The 21,745-nt window shown below is 43.5% G+C and overlaps 1 protein-coding gene across 5 annotated transcripts in view; it reads right to left on the reverse strand.

Moving 5' to 3' along the window:
- The window catches only part of CC2D2A (coiled-coil and C2 domain containing 2A), a 209,620-nt gene that overhangs the window by 100,666 nt on the left and 87,209 nt on the right, over positions 1-21,745 (reverse strand). For all 5 annotated transcript variants that reach the window (XR_015050071.1, XM_085849076.1, XM_085849079.1 and 2 more), the window contains exons 16-19: positions 20,386-20,515; positions 14,953-15,156; positions 14,516-14,608; positions 9,736-9,827 (exon numbers count right to left, since the gene is read on the reverse strand). Coding sequence is in view for 4 of the 5 variants with exons in the window: in XM_085849076.1 (XP_085705202.1) it covers positions 9,736-9,827; positions 14,516-14,608; positions 14,953-15,156; positions 20,386-20,515 (519 nt within the window). In the remaining variant the exon portion in view is untranslated. The remainder of the gene's footprint in view (positions 1-9,735; positions 9,828-14,515; positions 14,609-14,952; positions 15,157-20,385; positions 20,516-21,745) is intronic.

A 21,745-nucleotide genomic window follows, 5' to 3' on the forward strand; every position in this document is an offset into this window, starting at 1 on the left:
GACCCCAAACTGGTAACAAGAGTATGGGCGTCATTGTATCATATTGCATATCACAAGATGAGGCGCTGAATTCTGAACATTTTGGCGTTAGTTGCATGCAAATTGAATAAAAATTGACCGTGTTATTGTAAAAAGACGATTTTGACCTTTTCGTGACCTTGACCTTGACCTTTGACCCGAACGATCCCAAAATCTAATCGAATGCTTCCTGGCTAATATCCAATCATCCCACCAAATTTCATGCAATTCGGTTTAATGCTTTTTGAGTTATACGAATCACAAGATTACAAACAAACAAATAAATAAATAAATAAATAAATAAATAAATACACGCCGACCAAAACATAACCTTTCGCAGAATGCGAAGGTAAAGAATGGTTCCAAAACTGATCCCATCAAATACACACCTATCAGTCTTCTCCCCATCATATGCAATGTAATGGAGTCCATCAATGTAACTGATCTTAGACACGATCTCTTCTCTAACTCGCCAATCCCCAACAATCAGTTTGGCTTCCCATCTGGCCATTCCACTTTGTTTATGTTACACCTTCTCACACAGCAGTGGAGAGATGCCCTGAACCACAATCAACAGGTTAGAGCCATATCTCTAGATATCTCCCAAGTTTTTCAGATGGTCTGGCATCCAGCCTTGATTTCTCAGTTGCCTTCCTTAGGTATTCAAGATCCTCTCCTCAGTGGTTATCTGATTACCTTCGCATTCTGCGAAAGGTTATGTTTTGGTCGGCGTGTATTTATTTATTTGTTTATTTATTTCTAATCTTGTGATTCGTATAACTCAAAAAGTGTTAAACCGAATTGCATGAAATTTGGTGGGATGATTGGTTATTAGCCAGGAAGCATTTGATTAGATTTTGGGATCGTTCGGGTCAAAGGTCAAGGTCAAGGTCACGAAAAGGTCAAAATCGTATTTTTTTACGATAACACGGTCAATTTTTATTCAATTTGCATGCAACTAACGCCAAAATGTTCAGAATTCAACGCCTCATCTTGTGATATGCAATATGACACAATGGCGCCCATACTCTTGTTACCGGTTAGGGGTCAAAGGTCAGGGGGGTCACGGCCTTGAAAAATATGCGGTTTTTGTCATAACGAGGTCAATTCTCGTCCGCTTTACATGAACCCAGCACCAAAATGTTCAGAATTTAATGCCCAATCTTGTGACACAATGACGTCATAACACATGTCACCGGTTGGGGTAAAATATCGGGGGGGGGGGGTCACGCCCTTGAAAAATATGCAGTTTTCGGCATAACAGTCAATTCTTATTCGATTTGCATGAAACCAGCATCAAACGAGATTACCTTCTCTTGTTGAAACGTTGTATTCACCGAGCTTGCGAGTGAAGACTCGCCAAAACGACATGAGTTGATTGTTGTTTAGTCCGTAGCCCCCGAAAGTCTGGGGGGGGTCATAACATTATAGATATGTGGTTTGTGTCATAAGACCATTCATATGAAACCAGTTCCCCACACTCATACCAAGAACAAAAAAAGTAGTGGCGGCGAAGGTATGCGCTCTACGAGTGCCCGTTCTAGTTTCCCAAATGAATGGAAACAGTAGGTCTTCCCCATTCCAGTGGGTCTACTATCATCCCATATCCAAAACCATGATCTTTTCTACCCCCGTTAATCCACCCCAAACACACCTCCTTCAAATTCCCTGCTTCCCTTCCTGAAAGTCCCTGTAGTGTCCATTTTTTTTTAATACATTGTCGAGGCTCGTGCGAGAGCTAACACACATCACACAGCAAGGGAGGCCCGAGACAAGAGGGGCGGGAGTGGGAAGGACAAAACAGTGAGGAACAGAGACATTAGGAGATCTGTGGAAGGGAGAGTGATGGGGCGGGGTACATGGGGTAAACAACATTTTACAACATCATGGGGTAAACAACAAACAACAGAGACATTTTTCGTCCACAGCCTGATGGAGTACGGCTCTCCCCTCTGGGCTGGTGCTCCTGCCTCCCACCTTTCTCGGATCCATGCTGTGGAAACCAAGGCATTTAGGATCATCGTTATCTCCAGCGGTGAGGCTGAGTCTTTGGGCCTCTCACTCTCTCACCACAGGCAGGTCGGTGGTCTTTCTGTCTTATACAGATTCCTCTCTGGCTTCACCCCTCCTGCTCTGTCTCAGATATGTCCCCCACATATTTCAACAGGGCGCTCAAGGTCTGTCAGCAACCTCCTTCTGGTAAAACCACCAAAATCAAGAATCACTGCTCACCTCCACTCTTTCATTCCTCTTTTTCCCCACCTTTGGAACAAACTCCAACACTTTTCAATCCCACTCTTCCCTCCAAGTCTTCAAAACAGCTGTTCACCACCATCCATCTTCCCCCATCCAAAACCATGATATTTTCTACTCCCATTAATCCACCCCAAACTCACCCCCTTCAAATTCCCTGCTTTCCTTCCTGAAAGTCCCCGTAGTGTCCATGTTGTTCACCCCACCCCATCCCTCTCCCTTCCACAGATGTCCTCATGTCTCTGTTCCCCACTGTTTTTTGACTTCCATCTCCTGCCCTTCTTGAACACGTTGATTTTTTACCCATCCTGTTAGTTTTGGGCCATTTTTACTCATTTTGTTATTTCTCCTTCCTCCTTGTGTATATCCACCCCTCCCCACCCCATACCATTCAGTAGTTTGTGAACCTGGTGCCCATTGTCAATAAGCTCCTCCATGAGCCCATACGGCATATGTGATCAAGTTTATGTGGTCAAAAAGTTAAAGAAACATCAAAAGTCTTTAACAAGTCTCACTACGCTTTCGATTTATGTAACAAAAATATGAACAAAACCAACGGAGCACATAGCGAGGTGGGCCGAGAGTCAAAGTTCATATTATGCACGGGATTTTCCTGGTGGATATATAATGCTCATCTGTGTACCTCACATTCAGCCTGCATCAACACCCTATTGCCCTGTACATGTGATTACGTGAGTCCATGGTTGGACAGATACATTTTGTGCACATCATGATGTGAGGACCTAATGCCAATATCTGGGACAATCACGGAAACCCGGTACCATGGCAGGCATGGTATCGAGGTCAGGTAAAATAAAGTAAAGTAAAGCTCCCAGACTTGGTGGCTGAATGTTTAGAGCATCTGCTCTGAGTCTGGGTTCCTTGCTTGACGCTCAGCAGTTAAAAGGATAAAGTACGGACAAATCACCCTAGATTGGCAATCATACAGGATCGATGGACCGAATGGCCGCCTCCTGCATTGAAGTTCCTTGTGAGGGAACTACTCTTTATTAATTTATATTATTTCCCAAAAATGCAACGTCTGTTAGGGATAGTAAGACATTTCAATGCAGGATATGAACAAAGAGTGTTCTCTAAATGGAAAGTGTGCAGAACAATGATGACACAATAATGAAAGGAAAAGGAAAAACACGAGGAAGGAATAGGTAGGACAATAAACCAAAAAAGCATACCCTGATTCATCATTACTGCAGAGGATGGGGAAAGGAACATAACAAGTATTGAAGTGACAACATCAACATCAGTTGCTTGATCAGTGTGCATCACAAGCAAATCATACTCAGATTGATGTATACACAGTCATCAAGAATGAATCAATTCAGTTATCATTCATTCTTCTTCTCCTCCTCTTCCCTTTATCAGGAGTGAGGTCCAATGGCACTCATTCACCTCCCTCTGTCCTCAGCCAACTCTCTCCACTCTCCATCCACCCCTAACTTACAGATATCCCTCATCACACAATCCTCCCATCTAAACTGTGGTCTACCTCTTTTCCTCCTACCTTGCTCCATCAACCTGTACCTATCTAATTCCAATTTAAACTTATCTACTGTTTCTGCTGGCACTACCTTTCCAGGGAGACCATTCCATGCATTAACTACTCTCTGAGTGAAAGTCCCCTGCCTTGCTACCGTCTTAACTCTCCTCCTCTTTACTCTCAAGCTATGGCCCCTGGTTTTGTCACTATCTAATTAATCTGTACTTATTTTATCTTTACCTTTCATTATCTTAAACATCTCTAACATATCTCCTCGTAAACCTCTTTTGTAGTGTATAAAGCCATGTGTCCTTCAGCCGCTCCTCATAGCTAAGTCTAGCTCAGCCTGTAATCAATCTTGTAACCCTGCGCTGAACCCTCTCTATGGAATCGGCATCCTTCCTGAGTTGTGGTGAGCAAAACTGCACACAATATTCTGGATGTGGCCCTCACTAAATTCCTGTACAATGGTAACACCACTTCTTTTGATTTATAAATGATCCCTCTCCAAATACAACCTAAAACCCTATTTGCTGCACCATGTATTCTCTATTTTCATTGTTCTTCCCCATGCCCAACACCTTACACTTGCTCAGGTTAAACTCCATCTGCCAATCTTTTCCCAAATCTACATAAGTATCAATACTTTCCTGTATCTGTTCACCACCCCCTCTATTACCCACCTCACCTCCAAGCTTTGTGTCATCTGCAAATTTGGAAAACCTACTCTTCACACCATTATTCAAATCATTGATGAAAATAATGAATAGTAATGGTCCAAGTACTGATCCCTGAGGATCAGTACTCAGACCATTACTATTCATTACTTACATCCTCCTCACACTCACAGCCACTCTTTGCTTCCTATCACTAAGCCAGTTTGCAATCCAATTATCTACCTGACCAGCCACTCCACAAGCCCTCACTTTGGCTAACAACCTCCGATGTGGTACCTTCTCAAATACCTTCTTAAAGTCTAGATATACTATGTCCACTGCCTTTCCCTCATCCACCCAATCAGACCCTGCTTCATTGAACTCTAAAAGATTTGTTCAACAGGAACTTCCTCTGGTAAACCCATGCTGACTACCTTTAATTAGTTTGTATTTGTTTAAATGTTTCCTCATATGGTCCTTAATTAACGTCTCCAACATCTTCCCCACAACTGAAGTCAAACTAACAGGTCTATAGTTTCCCAATTCTTCTCTGGATCCTTTCTTAAATAATGGTGATACATTTACTACTCTCCAATCCTCCGGTACCCGTCCTGACTCCAGGGAACTTTTGAAAATCTTTCAGAAAACCCTCCTGAATCAAACCATTAACAGCTCAAAACACACGACATATTCAGCTTTCCAATTTGTGGCTCAACGTATAATTTTTAAGTAGGTGAGAATTAATCAACAATGTCTCCACTCCATTTGGCTCTGGCATTAAACGACCGACATAGGTCGTTTCGACTTTGGTGTGACATTCAGAACACAGACATGATCACATGACATATTCTTCAAGGAATCATCTCCCACCCTCCCTCTAACAGATTTACAGCAGATATTTTGCATTGGCCAGACAAGTTGCCTTTTGATCAAATGTGATTTACTTTTGCACCTTGCACGAACTTTGTTGAATTTCAAATGAGAGCGTACGATTGCTTCCACAGATCCAAATAACCTTCTTCAATGTCACATATACTCATCTGATAATTCTCCAAAATTATATTTTCCAACATGTTTCATATTTGCTTAAGTGTAAAGCTCAAGATCGCTCACCAATCAACTACATGAAAGATTTGTTCTCCTTTCAAAGACCTTCAGGATACACCTTTGTCCCACAGCACATGTGACAGTGTTGGCTGCCATATTGGTTGGCTTTGACCTGTGTTGCTGTTACTTCCTGGGTAACTTGCTCATGTTGACAACACCATTGCAAAAAAATTCAGCCTTGAAGTGTTATTTTTACATATTCTCTGAAAACAGGTCCACACAAATTTGAACCAATATGAATTACTGCTTCTCCAATGACTCCGATTAATTCCACCTTCTTTGTAGAGTTGGTTGATGGGGAGGTGGGGTTGGTTTGACTTTTACAAACCAGCTGGCCAAGCCCGACGTTCATGGATTGGAGTCAATTTGGGCAGCAATTTGTAATTTGTTCAGGGTGCCAGCGATAGCTAGGGCAACTCTTCACGAAAACCACCATAAAATATTGAAGGTCGACAAACCAATGCCAGTAGAGGGGACAACCAGATTGACATCCATCCGAGGGACAGCACACTTGTGACGCAACCCCTTACCATACCTGCAATGTTCCGATCTGACACAGGTTAAAGTTGGGTCAGAAATGATCGGACATGGGTATCATCACAGGTTATTTGTCTGGCCTCGTGGAAGCTTGCCATGTAGCTGTCATATGGGCAGGAATTTGGCCTTTTTACTTGTACTTGCTTCAATCCACACCTCATTGCATCGCATCTACTCAACATATGCAATTTATTAGCAGCACCAAGACATGAGTGTCTCTCACTCTGCCAACAGTGGTGTCGGCATCACTTATGTGTATAATATGGAGGACCAGTTGGGTTTTCAAATCCTCATGCATTGTTTTCAACATGTCTATGTAGTGTGAGGGTTTGTTGTTTCGGACATCCAGTTGATCTCGGAATCCCCCACCAACAACAATCTTGTCATCAGGAGCCACCCCTATCAGATTCTAGGACAAATACATCACCAGGTCTGCCTTATTCTCTGGGAGGGCAGTGAAGCTCGCCCAGTTAATCGTAAGTGGACAACTTTTGAGAACACCCCAAATTGATCAAGTTGTCTTGGTTTGTCTTTGACACTGGGCTGCCTGGATGGAATATTCTCTATCATTTCCAACCGATATTAACCTTGTCATGTTTAGCACTCATAGTTTTAGCACTTGGTCAACACAAACACCTGCCAAATCCCTGATTGTTTTGCATTTAGATGTTTTGCCCATCACAATTAAGAGTGCTTATACATCAACACAGAGATACCCTGGAGATTTATTGAGACTGGACACTTTCAAAGCTTTGTTTGTGTCAGCAAGTGAAATCGGGATTGGCATCAGCTCATGCAGAAGGACACTGGCCAGGTTAACTTCTCTCCCAGCTGTTTATGAAGCAATAAGGTGCTGCAAGATGTTGCTGTCAATCTTCATCACGGTGTGTTGATCATTATGTTTACTTTTCTTCCATGCAGGAAAACAAGTACAAAGATTGTTAAAGGTCAGAGCCTTGTTCTTTTTCAAAGGATCATGGAATGATTTCTGAATAGCATCCTCATCTTCTGCCCATAAACGGCCTTTCTTTGATGAAATTGTCCAACTGCTCCTGACTCAGATCTGCTGCATTCAGGAGAAAAATCTCCAAATGTGGAGTGGTAATCTGGTCAGGATAAACATTTCACCTTAGAAATGTTCACGATTTGTCATGACTACCCCATGTTCTGCCAAAGGGTTTATGAGACCACCACCCACCACCACTCATGTAATTACCTCCGCCACCGAAGGTGGATGGAGGTTATGTTTTCACCCTTCTCTGTTTGTTTGTTAACAAAATATCTCAAAAAGTTGTGGACGGATTTGGACGAAATTTGGTGGAGAGCTTGGGTATGTGACACCGACTAAGGCCTAAGCCACATTTGGCATGGCGGCCGTAGGGTATACAAAATCTACGGCCACTAGTAATTATAGGGTGGCCGCAGTATTTCCACGGCCACACAATGTAGCAGTCACATATGTTTTTATTTTTTGGGTAGCTGCACGGGGTATTTATAAGTTGTGGAGACCGAAAACGTGGGGGTGCCGTACGGTCTTTGATTTGATGTCGCACGGTGACCTTAAGGGGGCCGTGCGGCGGCCATAGAATTTTCAAGGCAGACGCAAGGTAGCCTCAAGGTGCCCACAAGGCGACTTCAGGGGGCCCTAAGGTGAACGTGCGGCCAGACGGACGGTAACGAGTGGGTTATTTTTCTTCTTTTTTTACCAGTTCTTTTTTTTTTTCGGCTTCTCGAATTGCTACGGCCAACGTAGAAATGAAAAAAAATTATAACTCAGCGCTATAATTCCACGGCGACCTCTACGGCCTGTAACATATAGCCATATGACGTAGGGCCACCCTGAGGCCACCTCAGAAACTCTGCGGCCACCGCACGTTTCTGTCAATTCAGGAAGGGGGGGGGGGTACGCAGCCATATCCTAGCCATAGAGCAAATGTGACTTAGGCCTAAATGATTAGATTTCGGTGAGGATCCGGATCTGGATCAGAGAATTTTTAAAGTGATTCTTCACCATTGAGTGATGAGGCTAAGATGATATGTTGCACAATATCTCAATAAGTTGTCGACGGATTCGGACGAAACTTGGTGGATGAGTTGGTTAGGTGACAAGAACAAGCCAATTAAACTTTAGTTCAGGTCTGAATCTAGATCCGGCCTATCAGTGGGATACAAAACGTAAGGTAATCAGCCTGGTGGAGGTATGCACTCCTCTGAGTGCCCTTATAGTTTAATATTTAAATGAATGCCTGGGTGTGCTCTGGCTTTCAAAAAGAATTAGCCACTGTGGCTAATCCAGGTTTAGAATGATTAGCCACAGGAGAAAGGAAATAGCCACATATTTTATTCAAAAGTTTTTTTTAGCAATATTAAATAAGTTAATTTTAAGGCGGATGTGAGAGTTTGATGGGTGAGGTTGGTTAGATGAGTGAGTTGGATTGTTCAGATTGGTTGGATGAGTGAGTTTGACGTGTGAGATTGGTTGAATGAACGACCATCAGGGGAGGTGGTGATTGTGAGGGATGGTGGTGGTGGTGGTGATGGTGTGTGTGTGTGTGTGTGTGGGGGGGTATGGTCGTTGTGCCTTTAGTAGGTCGTAGTGGGGGATGGGGTGGTTGTGGACCAGGATTGGACCAACCTCATGCCAGTCAAACTCACTCATCCAAACAATCTCACCCAACAACTTAACTCATCCAACCAACCAAAGTCACCCATCAAACTCACTCATCCAACCAATCTCACACATCAAACTCACACTTACAACCAATGTCACACATCAAACTCACTCGTTCAACCAATCTCACCCATCAACTTCACTCATCCAACCAACCAAAGTCACCCATCAAACTCACTCATCCAAACAAACTCGTCCTACTACAGGTACTACTACTGATTGTGTCAAAACTCACCTGGCAACCACTGACCCAACGAAGCATGTAGCGTTGAGTAGCGCCGAATCACGCCGAATCATTCCGGAAAAAAAAAATTCAAAAAAATACCAAAAAATTAAAATTAAATTTTGAGACGAGAATCATGGGAATCATGCGTAATTTCGGTCGATTTTTTTTTACTAGAAACTAGTTTAAAACTACTAAAGTTAGTATATATAAGCTTGTAAGAAATCACGCGTGATTCCCATACTCAAAACATACAAAATGGCGGCCGTCTCAACGAAGGTTGAATTCTGTGCTAAAATCACCCAAAATTCGTCTAAAACTGGTAAAAAAAAAAAATAAACCAGTATAACATGGATTAGCCACAGTGGCTAATGGGTGGTTTAAAATATTAGCCCCAGGTAAGGGGGATTCGCCCTGTGGCAACGTGGCGAGTGGCAGCGCACACCCAGAATGCACACGTAGTGCACCAACTCCATGCAACCACCCAGTATGCACTACGTATATAAAGGTCTGAACTCTCATTTTATTTGCAGATACGTAATAAAAAAAACGTCTCCTGAGAAATACCAGGTTGAAGAGAATTTAGCCAGTTTCTTCAAGTAGCTGCCACTTATCTTCCTCACAAATGTAAGAGTATGCCCTCTCTATTTACATAATTGTCTTGTAGATTTTATTAACATATTGGAAAACCAGAAAAAGATAAAACAATCTTTTCTCCCATCACATCTACAATGCTCACTCCCTGATTCTCACCATGTGCTGAATTACTCACCGAAGGTTCAAACTCTGCTCCTCAACAACCACATCACTCAGCGTGTAATGATGCCTCGCCTTCACAAACATGCGAAGCAACTCTTCACGCACCTGCCACATGCAGGAAAGCTCAATGTGTGAACTATGTAGCTGCAAACAAGGTTGTTAGTGCAACTCACGAACATACAGAACTGTGTAAAGTTTGTATTATTTTCAATTTTGAGATGCTTATTCCCAATTAAACATTTGTGGGAAATATGTAGTATTTTATTGTAAAAAATATTTCAATTAATCCACTGAATTGTTAAAAATTTTAAATGAGTGATTTTGATCGGTCCACCTATATCATTGTTTGGAGAGTGCGTTCCGATTGTCTGACAACAAAACAGATTTTGAAGATCTTTTTTCATATGGTCAACTATGTGTGGACTGCTCGAGAGTTGGAACACCAAACAATTTACATGTTCTGTCCCTTTATGGAAAAACTTTCAATATTGTCTACCCTAAATCATTACAATAATCTGTTCAATTTTGTTGATATTTCTGTTCAATATTTTGCAGCTTCATAAAATATTTGTCTCTAAATATGTGCTTAATTGTAGTAGTCCAATAGATGTCCCTCTCCCTCTCGCTCTCCCACCTCTCTCTCTCCTCCTCCTCCTCCCTCCACATGTCTCCAACCCCTCTCACTGTCTCACACCCTCTCCCTCTCTCACACCCCTCCTCCTCTCCCTCTGCTCCCCACCCTCCTCCTCTGTTAAGCAGACTGTGAAGCACTGATGGTTTAGTTTTGAATTTAAAACAGCTTCCCCATAGTGTAGCATGTACGAATCAGATTCGGAGTGAGCCGAGCAGAGGGGTACAAAGGTCGCTACATGTGTGAGTATGCATATGCAGGCAGGCTTTGGCCAGGTTTTAAGTGCTCCCGTCTGGTTTTACATCAAACACGGTGGTTAAAAAGAAAATGTTGCTGTTTGGGCACGTTTTATCACCCTTCCTTTCACTTCCCCTCATACAGCCTTCCCTTCCCATCACACTGCTTTCCCTCCCATTCCTGTCACCCTTACTTCCTCCCAAACACCTTACCCTGTCCACCCCACATGGACATCTCCGGGTGGTCTCTGCATGCTGTTTTAACGACCCCCTTTTCGTTCAATCCTGTACTACACCCTCTCCCCTTCTTCACAAGTCCCACTACCAAATGCAAGTCGAGAACCGCTCCCCTCACGCTTACCTCCACCAAAATCCCCTCCTCCTCCCCACTTTCCCACCCTCTCCCCCATCCTCCTCATTCCCACCCCTCCCAGAGTGTATAACGATGTTTGTTGAGGCGTCATTCTCCCCACCTACCCCCCTTCCTCCCTCTTTTTCCTTTCCTACCTCCCCTTTTCCTCTCCCCTCTGGCCTCCTACATCCCTCCTCAATCCCTACGCTCCCTCCTCTCCCTCCCCCCATCTCCTCTGAGCTCCTACACCCCTCCTCTCTCCCTATGCTCCCTCCTCTCCCCACCTCCATCCTCTCCCCCCCCCCTCCGTCCGTCCCCCACCTCTATCCTCTCTCTCCACCCCCCCCTCCATCACCCCTCGCCCCCCATCTGGAAGTTGTGGAAGGAAGGAAGGAGACTGGAAGTTGTGAGAAACAGAAAAGTATCGCTCGACCAAGCACAAATGCAGCAGACGTTGAACGAGTGCATGAATCATTTTAACAAAGTCCCAGAAAATCAATCCAACGTGCATCCATAGAACTGGGACAACCAACTACCAATGTACACAGGATTTTGCTTAAAAGACGGAAAATTTATGCCGATAAAGTGCAGATTGTACAGGAACTCAAACCAAATGACAGATCCAAATGCAAGGCGTTTGCCTTGGAAATGCTCAATCACAAAGAGGATGACGAAGGTTACCTGAAAAAGGTCATGTTCACAGAGGAAGCTAGCTTTCATGCATCAGGAAAATTCAACGAGCACAATGTGGGGATCTGGGGCTCTGAAAACCCCCACGTGGTCATAAAATACATGCGGGAAGTTCAATGTGTGGTGTGGCCTTCTCCGTGACTGCTTGGTGGGTCCGTTTTTCTTAGCAGAGGACACAGTGACCTCAACAATTTACATGAACATGTTGGAAGGATTCGCCTTCCCACAGATTGAAGACGTGCAAGCCAATATCATTTTCCAACTGAACGGCACTCCCCCTCATTGGGACTTAGTCATTCGAGCTGTCCTGAATGAAAAATTTCCAGGATTGGCCAAGACGGACGAACCCGCTGACCCCCACGATCACAAGACATAAGCTCCTTGATTTTTTTTTTCTATGGGGGTTTGTCAAAGCTGTTGTGCACAACATCCAAGGTGGTAAACCTGCAGGATCTTTGTTCTCGGATCACAGCTGCATGCGCACTGGTGGACGCAAACATGCTGAGCTTGTCTATCGCCTCGATGTCCTGCGCGCGACAAACGGAGTTCACATTGAAGTGTATTGATGGTGTGCACAAAACTTTATGAGTTTCTGTATCATATAAACCAAAGGGTATCGTTGCATCATTTGTGGTTCTTCATATAGTAACAACCAAAGTTGTCCGTGTTTTTTGGAACACCCTGTATTTTGAAGATGAATTGGAGAACAAACCTTCCGTTTTACATTACTTTGTCTCTGAATTCATCCGGATCGCACATACGCAGAAAGGAGTGAGATGGGTTTTTTTCCTACTCTGTCAGCCTGGCAGTCAAACTAAATTGAAGATCATTCCAAACGGGAAACTTACTGTTTTTAAGGACGTCATAAAGGACACAAACAACATGCACGAATAACTCATGTAACATGTTAGACAGGGTGGTGTAATAGATACTATTGTTACACCACCCTGTAAATGGCAGTAAGACGGCGGTAAATTCCAGAATCAATTTCTTTATACGACTTTTACAATCTTTATTTTATTTCAATTAAATTATACACTTGAACACTGTAGTCCACAAATTGCCTTCTTTGTTCTTTCAAACCCCTTCAGTTTAGCAGTACATGGACATGTTAAATAGGGTGGTGTATGAGAGTGATGTGAAAGAGTGCTTCAATCATGGTAAACTTCCAAAAAAATTTTAACGATCTTTAAAATACTTATTTTATTCAAATTGAAGTATATATCTGAACACTACACAGGGTGCCATGTTCTCGGAACTCTCTAGTTAGCTTGTTTCACGTGCATTTGTAAGGCCTGTTAATTCACAATAGTAAACATATTTGACTTATCACTGATAATTTGATGAATGTACCCTGAAGTATAAATGTCAATGGAATAACCAAAACCTTTGTTTGCATAGAGCTGCACTGTATAACCAAATTTTTGAAACGAGTCTCAAAATGGGTACTTTCTTCCCATAAACTCACATGCCCAAGGTATGGAAAGATGTCGACAAAATTGAATCGGTATTAATTGGATAATGTTGCCTAATCATATTATAATTCAAGAAATGTCTGTTGGTGTGCTTTTGTAAGTGTTTATTTGACTTCTCTGCACTCCTGAACCACCGCACAGCATGAATTTACAACTCGTGGTTGTACTCAGGGAATACTCTGAAAGGTTTTAGGTGTTATACAACAATATATTATTTGACACAAATGTATCAATGGATACGCCTCCATCAAAGTTAGATGTAAACCCACTGTTACACTTGATGTCAACTGAAAGTCAAGGAAAAAAATAAAAGTCACATGAGAAACAGTGTGAGACAGAAGAGAGATACAGTATAAGTAAAAGACAAAGAACATGAAGACAAAGTTATGGTCTGTAAAATAATTGTCAAAGGGCACAGGACCTTTGACCCATTGAACCAAAAATTCAATCAGCTCATCTTTGTATTACACCAGTGTCAAGTTTGGTTGAATTCCCTTCAGTTGTTGACAAGTTATCGTGCTGACAAAGAACTATGATGGATGTACGAACAGACAATTCATAACAGTAATGCCTCCGGTCTTTGCCTGTGGAGGAAAAATATGTCTCAGGGATTCAAGGTGGAGGGAGCACCCTAATTCCTCTGTGTAAATGTGAATGATATAGCACTGCTCTGGATATTACAACTCATCCCATCTGTAATTCTGGGGAATTTATCCTGTCTGTAATTCTGGGGAAATTATCCTGTCTCTAATTCTGGGGAAATTATCCTGTCTGTAATTCTGGGGAAATTATCCTGTCTGTAATTCTGGGGAAATTATCCTGTCTGTAATTCTGGGGAAATTATCCTGTCTGTAATTCTGGGGAAATTATCCTGTCTGTAATTCTGGGGGATTTATCCTGTCTGTAATTCTGGGGGATTTATCCTGTCTGTAATTCTGGGGGGAATTATCCTGTCTGTAATTCTGGGGAAATTATCCTGTCTGTAATTCTGGGGAAATTATCCTGTCTGTAATTCTGGGGAATTTATCCTGTCTGTAATTCTGGGGAGATTATCCTGTCTGTAATTCTGGGGAGATTATCCTGTCTGTAATCCTGGGGAAATTATCCTGTCTGTAATTCTGGGGGAAATTATACTGTCTGTAATTATGGGGAATTTATACTGTCTGTAATTATGGGGAATTTATCCTGTCTGTAATTCTGGGGAAATTATCCTGTCTGTAATTCTGGGGGGAATTATCCTGTCTGTAATTCTGGGGGGAATTATCCTGTCTGTAATTCTGGGGGGAATTATCCTGTCTGTAATTCTGGGGGGAATTATCCTGTCTGTAATTCTGGGGGGAATTATCCTGTCTGTAATTGGGGAGGAGGGGGGCAAAGCAAGGAAAGAGGAGAGGGTGTATTATATATACCTTTAACATATACTGGGCCACAATAGCTCTGTAAGGCACCAGGTGCTCTTTGATGTCCACAATGTTCTTCTCATTTTGTCTTTTCTCATAGTCCTGTAAAAATCAATCATGTAAGTTATTTTTGAAGTTTCATGTTTATTGTAAATAAAATTGTTAACAAATGGAATAGTACACCACACAATCATCCGTCATGGCTTGTAATCAAGTCCGTGCATTAATCTACCAATGGATAGAACTGAAGGAGTGTTCCTTCATTGCAAGAATGTTGTGCAAGGGTCAGGTGCACAATTGAAGACAACATTAATGAAAGTTTGGTCACACTGGTGGTTTATGATATTTGTGCTTCATTTGATATCAAACCTTTGGTATCAAGATCGCTGTGGCAATTTTAGTACCAAATCAATTTAATATGTGGAAAACATCACAGATTATCATACCTGGAAAACCTTTTCTGGTATCTCCCTGTCCATCAAGGGTATCAGCCTGCAAGCACGGAATTCAGGCTGCTCCTGATTCCGTAGTTGAAGCAAACGCAAACGACGAGAGCACAGAAGTTCTTCCTCACTTACAAAGTCAAACTCCTCCTGAAGCTGCTCCAACCGAAAGAACTCTGCAGTGTTCATTTGTCCACCTTCGGTTACCTAAACAGATGTTGGAGTGGAAGGATAATATTTCTGGGTCATTCTACAAATATTTCCCACAGAAATTGATTCAATTCCAGACAAAGGAAATCACAGAGATGCAATTCGATTCAAGTGAGTGATTTGAGATGTTATAAAAATCAAGCACAGAGTACAAAATTACAATTTATAAAATGATCAAATGGAGTGAGCAGCAAGCGGGGCATAAATTATGATAGCCAACAAAATTGAAAGCAGGCATTCTACAGAGATAGTTTCAATTTTCATATGTAGATAAAACAAATGTAATATACAAAGGTAGACTGATCAGAAAGCCTAATAAAGATGAGGATATGTCAACTAATGTTGATTAAAATTGCAGACAAAGATAGACTAGGATATGAAAATAAATATAGATGAGGACAAGTAGATAAATATAGAGGATATACTGATAAATGTGGACTAGGATATGTACGTAAATATAGAGGAGGATATGTAGATAAATATAGACTAGGATATGTAGATAAATATCGACTGGGATGTGTTGATAAATCTATATATAATGGAGCAAGTAAATGTGATTATGCAGGTATATATTGTTGCGGTTGTGGAAATTCGCAAACCACCATTCAGGTCCCGTAGGTGAGATATCTCTGTAAGTACATGTGTAGTTAGCCTCAAACCCGTTGTTTAGAGGGAATAAATGTGATTCATTCGGGCTGCGACCCTTTGAGATAGCCGTTTTTCTGTTCTATCTTTATTTTGAACCAACCACGTCTCAACCGCCATCACACAACAACCACCAACCACAACGCCGCTTCACAACAACAACAACAACAACAACGCCAACAGCCAAGATCTTTACCTTCACAACTCGCTCCCGCAAACATCGCATCACCGCCATTCCAAACGGCACCATGGCCATAAACCACCACCATAAACCCTCCACCACCTTCAGCTCTCCTCCTTCTACCGCCATTCCCGCACCACTTGTGAGCACCGAGCGTCAGGCTGTCCTGGGCTCGTACGGGACGCGCGCCGAGCCGCGAGTGCAAAATGCGGCCTTTCCGAGGAGAATTCGGATCAGGAATGCTACACGCCCACTTCTGATACGTCCAATCAGCAAGCGCGGGGCGGTTTGGCCCCGCCTCCAGGCGCGTCGGTGTAGAATCGAGATATGCAAATTCTAGGATCAGGGGAGACTCACGCCCCTTTTCCTCCGTCCAATGGGCGAGTGTGGCTCCACCCCCGAGCTCGTTCTGATCCAGAAATTTGCATATGGGTTCTCCCGCCGGCCTATAAAGCGCCGAGCGCAGGGAAAATTAGAGTAGAGTCAGTTTTGGAGAGCAGAGTGTGGCAGCGGTAGAGTGTGGAAGCGGCAGAATTGGTTTGAGCGTCGAGGCGGTTTTAGAAGACCGGAGAGTGGCAGAAAGTCGAGTCGGTCTCGGTCGAGTCGGTTTGGGCAGGGTCGGTTTGAGCGGAGTCGGCCTTGGAGGAGCGGGGAGTCGGCCTTGGAAGGGCGAAGAGAATTTTGGGGCAGAGTCGGGTTGGAGCGCGGAGTGGAGTCGGGAGGCGAGGGCGTACAGGTGGTTTGCTGCAGTCGGCTGAGGAGAATTGGGGAAGAGACCGAAGAGCTCGGGTCCGAGGCAAGGAAGACGGCGATCGGCGACGAGGTCGCGGTGGAATCGCTCGTCGCGGGACCCAAGCAAGCCAGCTATACTCTTTCCCCAGAGCATCAACAATTCCCCCCCTTTTTTCCCCGCGCTGAGATAGTACGAAAAGGGGGCCCCGTTCCCACCCCATTCCAAGCAGTGCCAACGAAACCCGCGAAGGAGCACGAAGTCGGGGCATCGCCGCGCTGCCACATTTGCGGCTCATCACAAAGACACCGGTAGGATCCACCCGGTCTCGCGGACCTGACCGCTCTTTCAGCTCCCGTGCAAATATTGGCCCACAGGCCCCGTCTGCCCCCTTGTCTTTGAGGGTGGCCCTTTTCTTTTGCTTTTGAGTAAATGTGTTGTTGGCGCCGTCTGTAAAGTAAAACTGTGTAAGTGTTGCCGTGTGCACGCGTAGTCGGTTGTAGATCTGCATTGTTGTGTTTCTTTTGTTGCAATTGCTTTAAGTGCATAATTGTTGTAATTGTATATGTGTGCTTTCCGTGTGCCGTGGAATAAATGTGCATCATGTTGAACTGTTTTCCCGTTTCGCTTCGTCTTTTCTTTAATTGAATCTCCATCTTGCTTCACGTAAAGGGTTGGTAGTGGGCTTAATACGCCCGATAATTAATCGGAACCGTCGAGGCCGACGATAACACCGCTCGGTTATCCCGATAGTACGGAACGGATCGCTCAAGTGGCCCGTGTCCGGAGTCGACCTGCGGCGAGGTGCGATCGCCCGGTCTACCCTCCGCGTGGGTACTTAGGTAGGTCGAGTTTGGCGAACAACCCTATCCCACGCGGGGGGCCGATTGGCACGATCGTGGTGAGGCCGAAAGGCCCACCCATGACTAGCTCCCAGCGTTAGTCCGAGAGGGTCACGACAGAATTGTCCGTCCGGTGGGCGACGTGCCGCGATTCGAGTTACGTGGCTGTTCGCACGCCGGCGGGCGCGAATTCGCAACAATATGTATGTATGCATATCCTCTCTTCGCCCATTGGTTGGACAGTTGTCCTGATGTCACCCACAATTGTAACCTAAAATACTTAACCTTAAAGCACCCAGAGGATCCCCCACCACTCCCCGAGGACCGAAACTACTCCGAGGACCCAAATGACCCTGAGGATCTAAATGATCCTTTGGGCCCAATAGACCCAAAAGACCCCAAAGGCCTAATGGACCCCAAAGACGCCAAAGTGTCAGTCTATCTCTATCTCTATCTCTATCTCTATCTCTATCTCTATCTCTATCTCTATCTCTATCTCTATCTCTATCTCTATCTCTATCTCTCTCTCTCTCTCTCTCTCTCTCTCTACACCTCTGCAGCGCATCCATATATGCTTTGCAACACTCACCATTACAAAAGCCAAATCTCACATTCCAAGTCAGTGATCCACGGAGAAAAAAACAGTCAAGACCTGTCAGATCTGACCGAGCAGAAGGACTGAATGGATGCCCACAAGCGGAAGGACTGAATAGACACCCTTTGAGCAGGCACAAAGTCACTCCACTCCTAGAACCCAACCCCATCACGCTGCTGAATTCACTGTCTCCACCAGCCATACTGGGCCAAAGTGGGGAGGGTGCCTCGCAAGACCTGACACCACGCCTGCCACCGCCTAAGGCCCAAGCATCCAATAGTACAAGGCAGATCGTGGAGCGAACCAATGGTGGAACGACCGGATCATGAGGTTTCTGCCCGAGCCAAAACAGGGCTTAAAAAAACCCAGACTGAAGTGTAGAGAGTGGGTTGGCACATCTGGGAAATCTGTGAGAACAGACCGAACCTGAAAGAATGAACAAGCTGGTGATCACAATGTAGCAAAGGGCTGGCAAACGGACCAAGCAGCAGAGATTTCTTAGACGCAATGGCTATGACACACTGATTTATACTCCCTTTCTCTTGCTTTCCCTACCTCTACTTGATTTATTTGAATGCACGGAGCATCGACATAAACCCCGTCCTTTTCAGGGTTGGCTTACTGACTCACACTTCATGCTATCTCCTCTAAGCCACACGCTGTCACCATTTGCACCTCTCCCGAAATGGCACATCACAATCTCTCCCCTCTTCTTCTTTCTTACCCTCCCATCTCTTCTGTTGGGACTAACATGAACCCGCTGGTTTATAGACGGTGAGCAAGAGGCTACAAACACACCTCAAACTTCTTTCTCTCTTCTCTGTCCCTCTTCTTTACCTTATTTCCCAAGAATGACTGAGGCGCCTGTGTTGTAGAACTGTGATCAAGTGATTAAATCAAACTCATCTTCTGTCAGGGTAAGAGCTTCCCTTCTGTGACACTGCTTGTAAATACGTGCTTCTTGTTGACATTACAAACCGTTTCTCAAACTTTCCGATTGCCAGTTTCCATTGGTTAAAACATAGTGTGTTAATAGTACTGGGGATTTCAGCTCTGCTGTTTTGTTATGGTCAGCCATTAGCCAACGTTGCACTTACGGTATTGCTTGGCCCTTTCATTAATAACAGTGGAGCATGGAGAGCACCGACCAACTCTATCTGGGGGTTTAATTCGCTGGAAAGGTAGAGCGGATTTAAATGCTGGACCTTGCCTGAATTAAACTTCTTAATGGTTGCTCAGGAATTATCCATGGTTTGTCGGCTTACAGGATCGTCAGCCAGATAGTGAGTTTGAGAACTCCCCTTGTGATCCCGACCGACCCTAAGTCCGCAACAATACTGTTATAATCCAGTGATCTTCACTATTTTTTATAGGGGAGCCACTTTTGCCGATAGGACATCAGTGTGAGAGTCACCACACCACACGCAGGACTCAATAATGGCTGTTATTAGGCCCCACCTCCACATACTTGTCTTTGTTGTAGTTAACTGGGCTGCAACCGTCATTGTTTGTATACTGCAACCATATCCTGATGTAGTTATGTTACTTTTATGCTTGAAGTTGTAACACTCATTTGAATCCATTCGGTCAATTGATAGCATTTATGGCAGATTATGTGAGGTGTTTTCACCTTTGTGTATTATAAGCCGCACGTCAGAGGCCACACTTCAGGCCACCAGGGGCTTGTGGGCCGTGCAATGAAGAACTGATATATAATTAATCGGTCAACCTATTTAATCCTTTAGGTCCAAAACTGCACTGGCAGTGACAGTTTGAGCACATATTATTAATACAAGCTAGATTACATGTTTAGAGCTAACAATGCTTTACTAACCCTCAAAGAAAACTAAAACTCATTTTGTGGGTCATCCTGTACAACCTCTACAAACATGTCTATTATTTGAATTATTTTTGTATCGACAGTAAGAGAATGGGTTTACAGACATAAATATGGAATTCCAAGGATATTTTTGTTGATGAAATGTCATAAATATCCCAAAGTTTCCCACACTTAAATGATTCATAACCTGTGATGCAGCAACGATACATCCAAGCAAACTCAATCTGCATATCTTCAAAGCGTCACACAACCAAACATCTCATCTGAACATCGCCGCGCAAATACATCCCGGAAAGGCCTGATGCTCTTTGTACAATCCCGACTTCTGGTCATAATTGTTCAAAACGCATTGTTTTACATCATCAGTGTATACCACTGGCTATCTTTATGCACCATGTGAAGTTGTATGAGGGTTGCATTGTTCGGGTCATTGGGATCAAGCCGGGACTCTTTGATCCAGCGTGCCAACTGCCGTGTGTCAGTCACTCCAACAGCACCGATGCTTGTGATTGCATCCACAGGCCTAATTGTGGAGTGGGGGGAGAATTGAGGGGGTGGGGAGGATGAGGAGAGGGAAGAGGAGCAACGCCAAAAACAAGAATCATCTCTCAATATACAGCTTATACTCGGAGTATTTGAAAGGGATGGATATAAAAAGAACACACAAGTAAAGACAGTATATGGAATTTAAACTCAGGATTAAAGAATTGTAAGGCAAGTGCTTAAACAAGAAAGATCAATCAAAGATCGCAGACCCACACCAGGACTTGGTTTGTGTGGTGTTTGTTTAGTCTTTTGTGGTGGATTTTGTGTACTGGTGTGTTACGAAATTAAAAATAGACATAACTACAACTGCCACTTTATAACTGCGAGCACTGATGACTGCGTACCAAGACATTCCACTTTGATGACGTACCAAGACGTTCTGCTTTATAACCCCACTTTGATTGGACACCTGACCCTGACCCATGATGTTTATGATTATCCAATTGAATTCAGAATGGGATTAAAATTAATTCAATTGAAATCTAATGCAAGACCAAATATTTACAGTCCTGCATTGGAGTAATCAGAAAGAACCCAAACAAGCAAAAAGCAAAGATGAAGTCATCAGCAGGAACCTGGATAGGATTCACATTTCAGCTGTGACTCCTCTACCCTCAAACTGGTATCCTGTGTCAGAGTGGCGACCCGTCCAGGATTTTGTCCAATAGCCAAGGAAACTGCTTAGGTCGCACCAACACTCTGCACAGAGTATGGTCCCAATGGATGGATGGATGGATGGATGGATGGATGGATGATACTTGTTCTTACAAGAATTGTGAAACATGATGATCTCAATCTTCTTTTCATGGGTGTATAGGGGTGTTCTTGAGGGTAATTTAAAAAGGTTCTAAAAGGTAATTCTAAAAGGTTCTAAAGGGTAAATGTAAAAGGTTCTAAAGGGTGATTGAAAAAGATTCAAGAGGGTAATTCTAAAGGGTAATTGCAAATGGTTCTAAAGGGTAATTGTAAAAGGTTCTAAAGGGTAATTCTAGAGGGTAATTCTAAAGGGAAGTTGCAAATGGTTCTAAAGGGTAATTGTAAAAGGTTCTAAAGGGTAATTGTAAAAGGTTCTAAAGGGTAATTCTAATGGGTTATTCTAAAGGGTAATTCTAATGGGTTATTCTAAAGGGTAATTGCAAATGGTTCTAAAGGGTAATTCTAATGGGTTTTGTTCATTTCTAGGCTTTGCCTGTTTAATATTTAAAAT

Source organism: Eptatretus burgeri, chromosome 12 (assembly GCF_056783735.1).
Source record: "Eptatretus burgeri isolate ZD-2024b chromosome 12, Ebu_testis_v1, whole genome shotgun sequence".
NCBI lineage: Eukaryota > Metazoa > Chordata > Myxini > Myxiniformes > Myxinidae > Eptatretus > Eptatretus burgeri.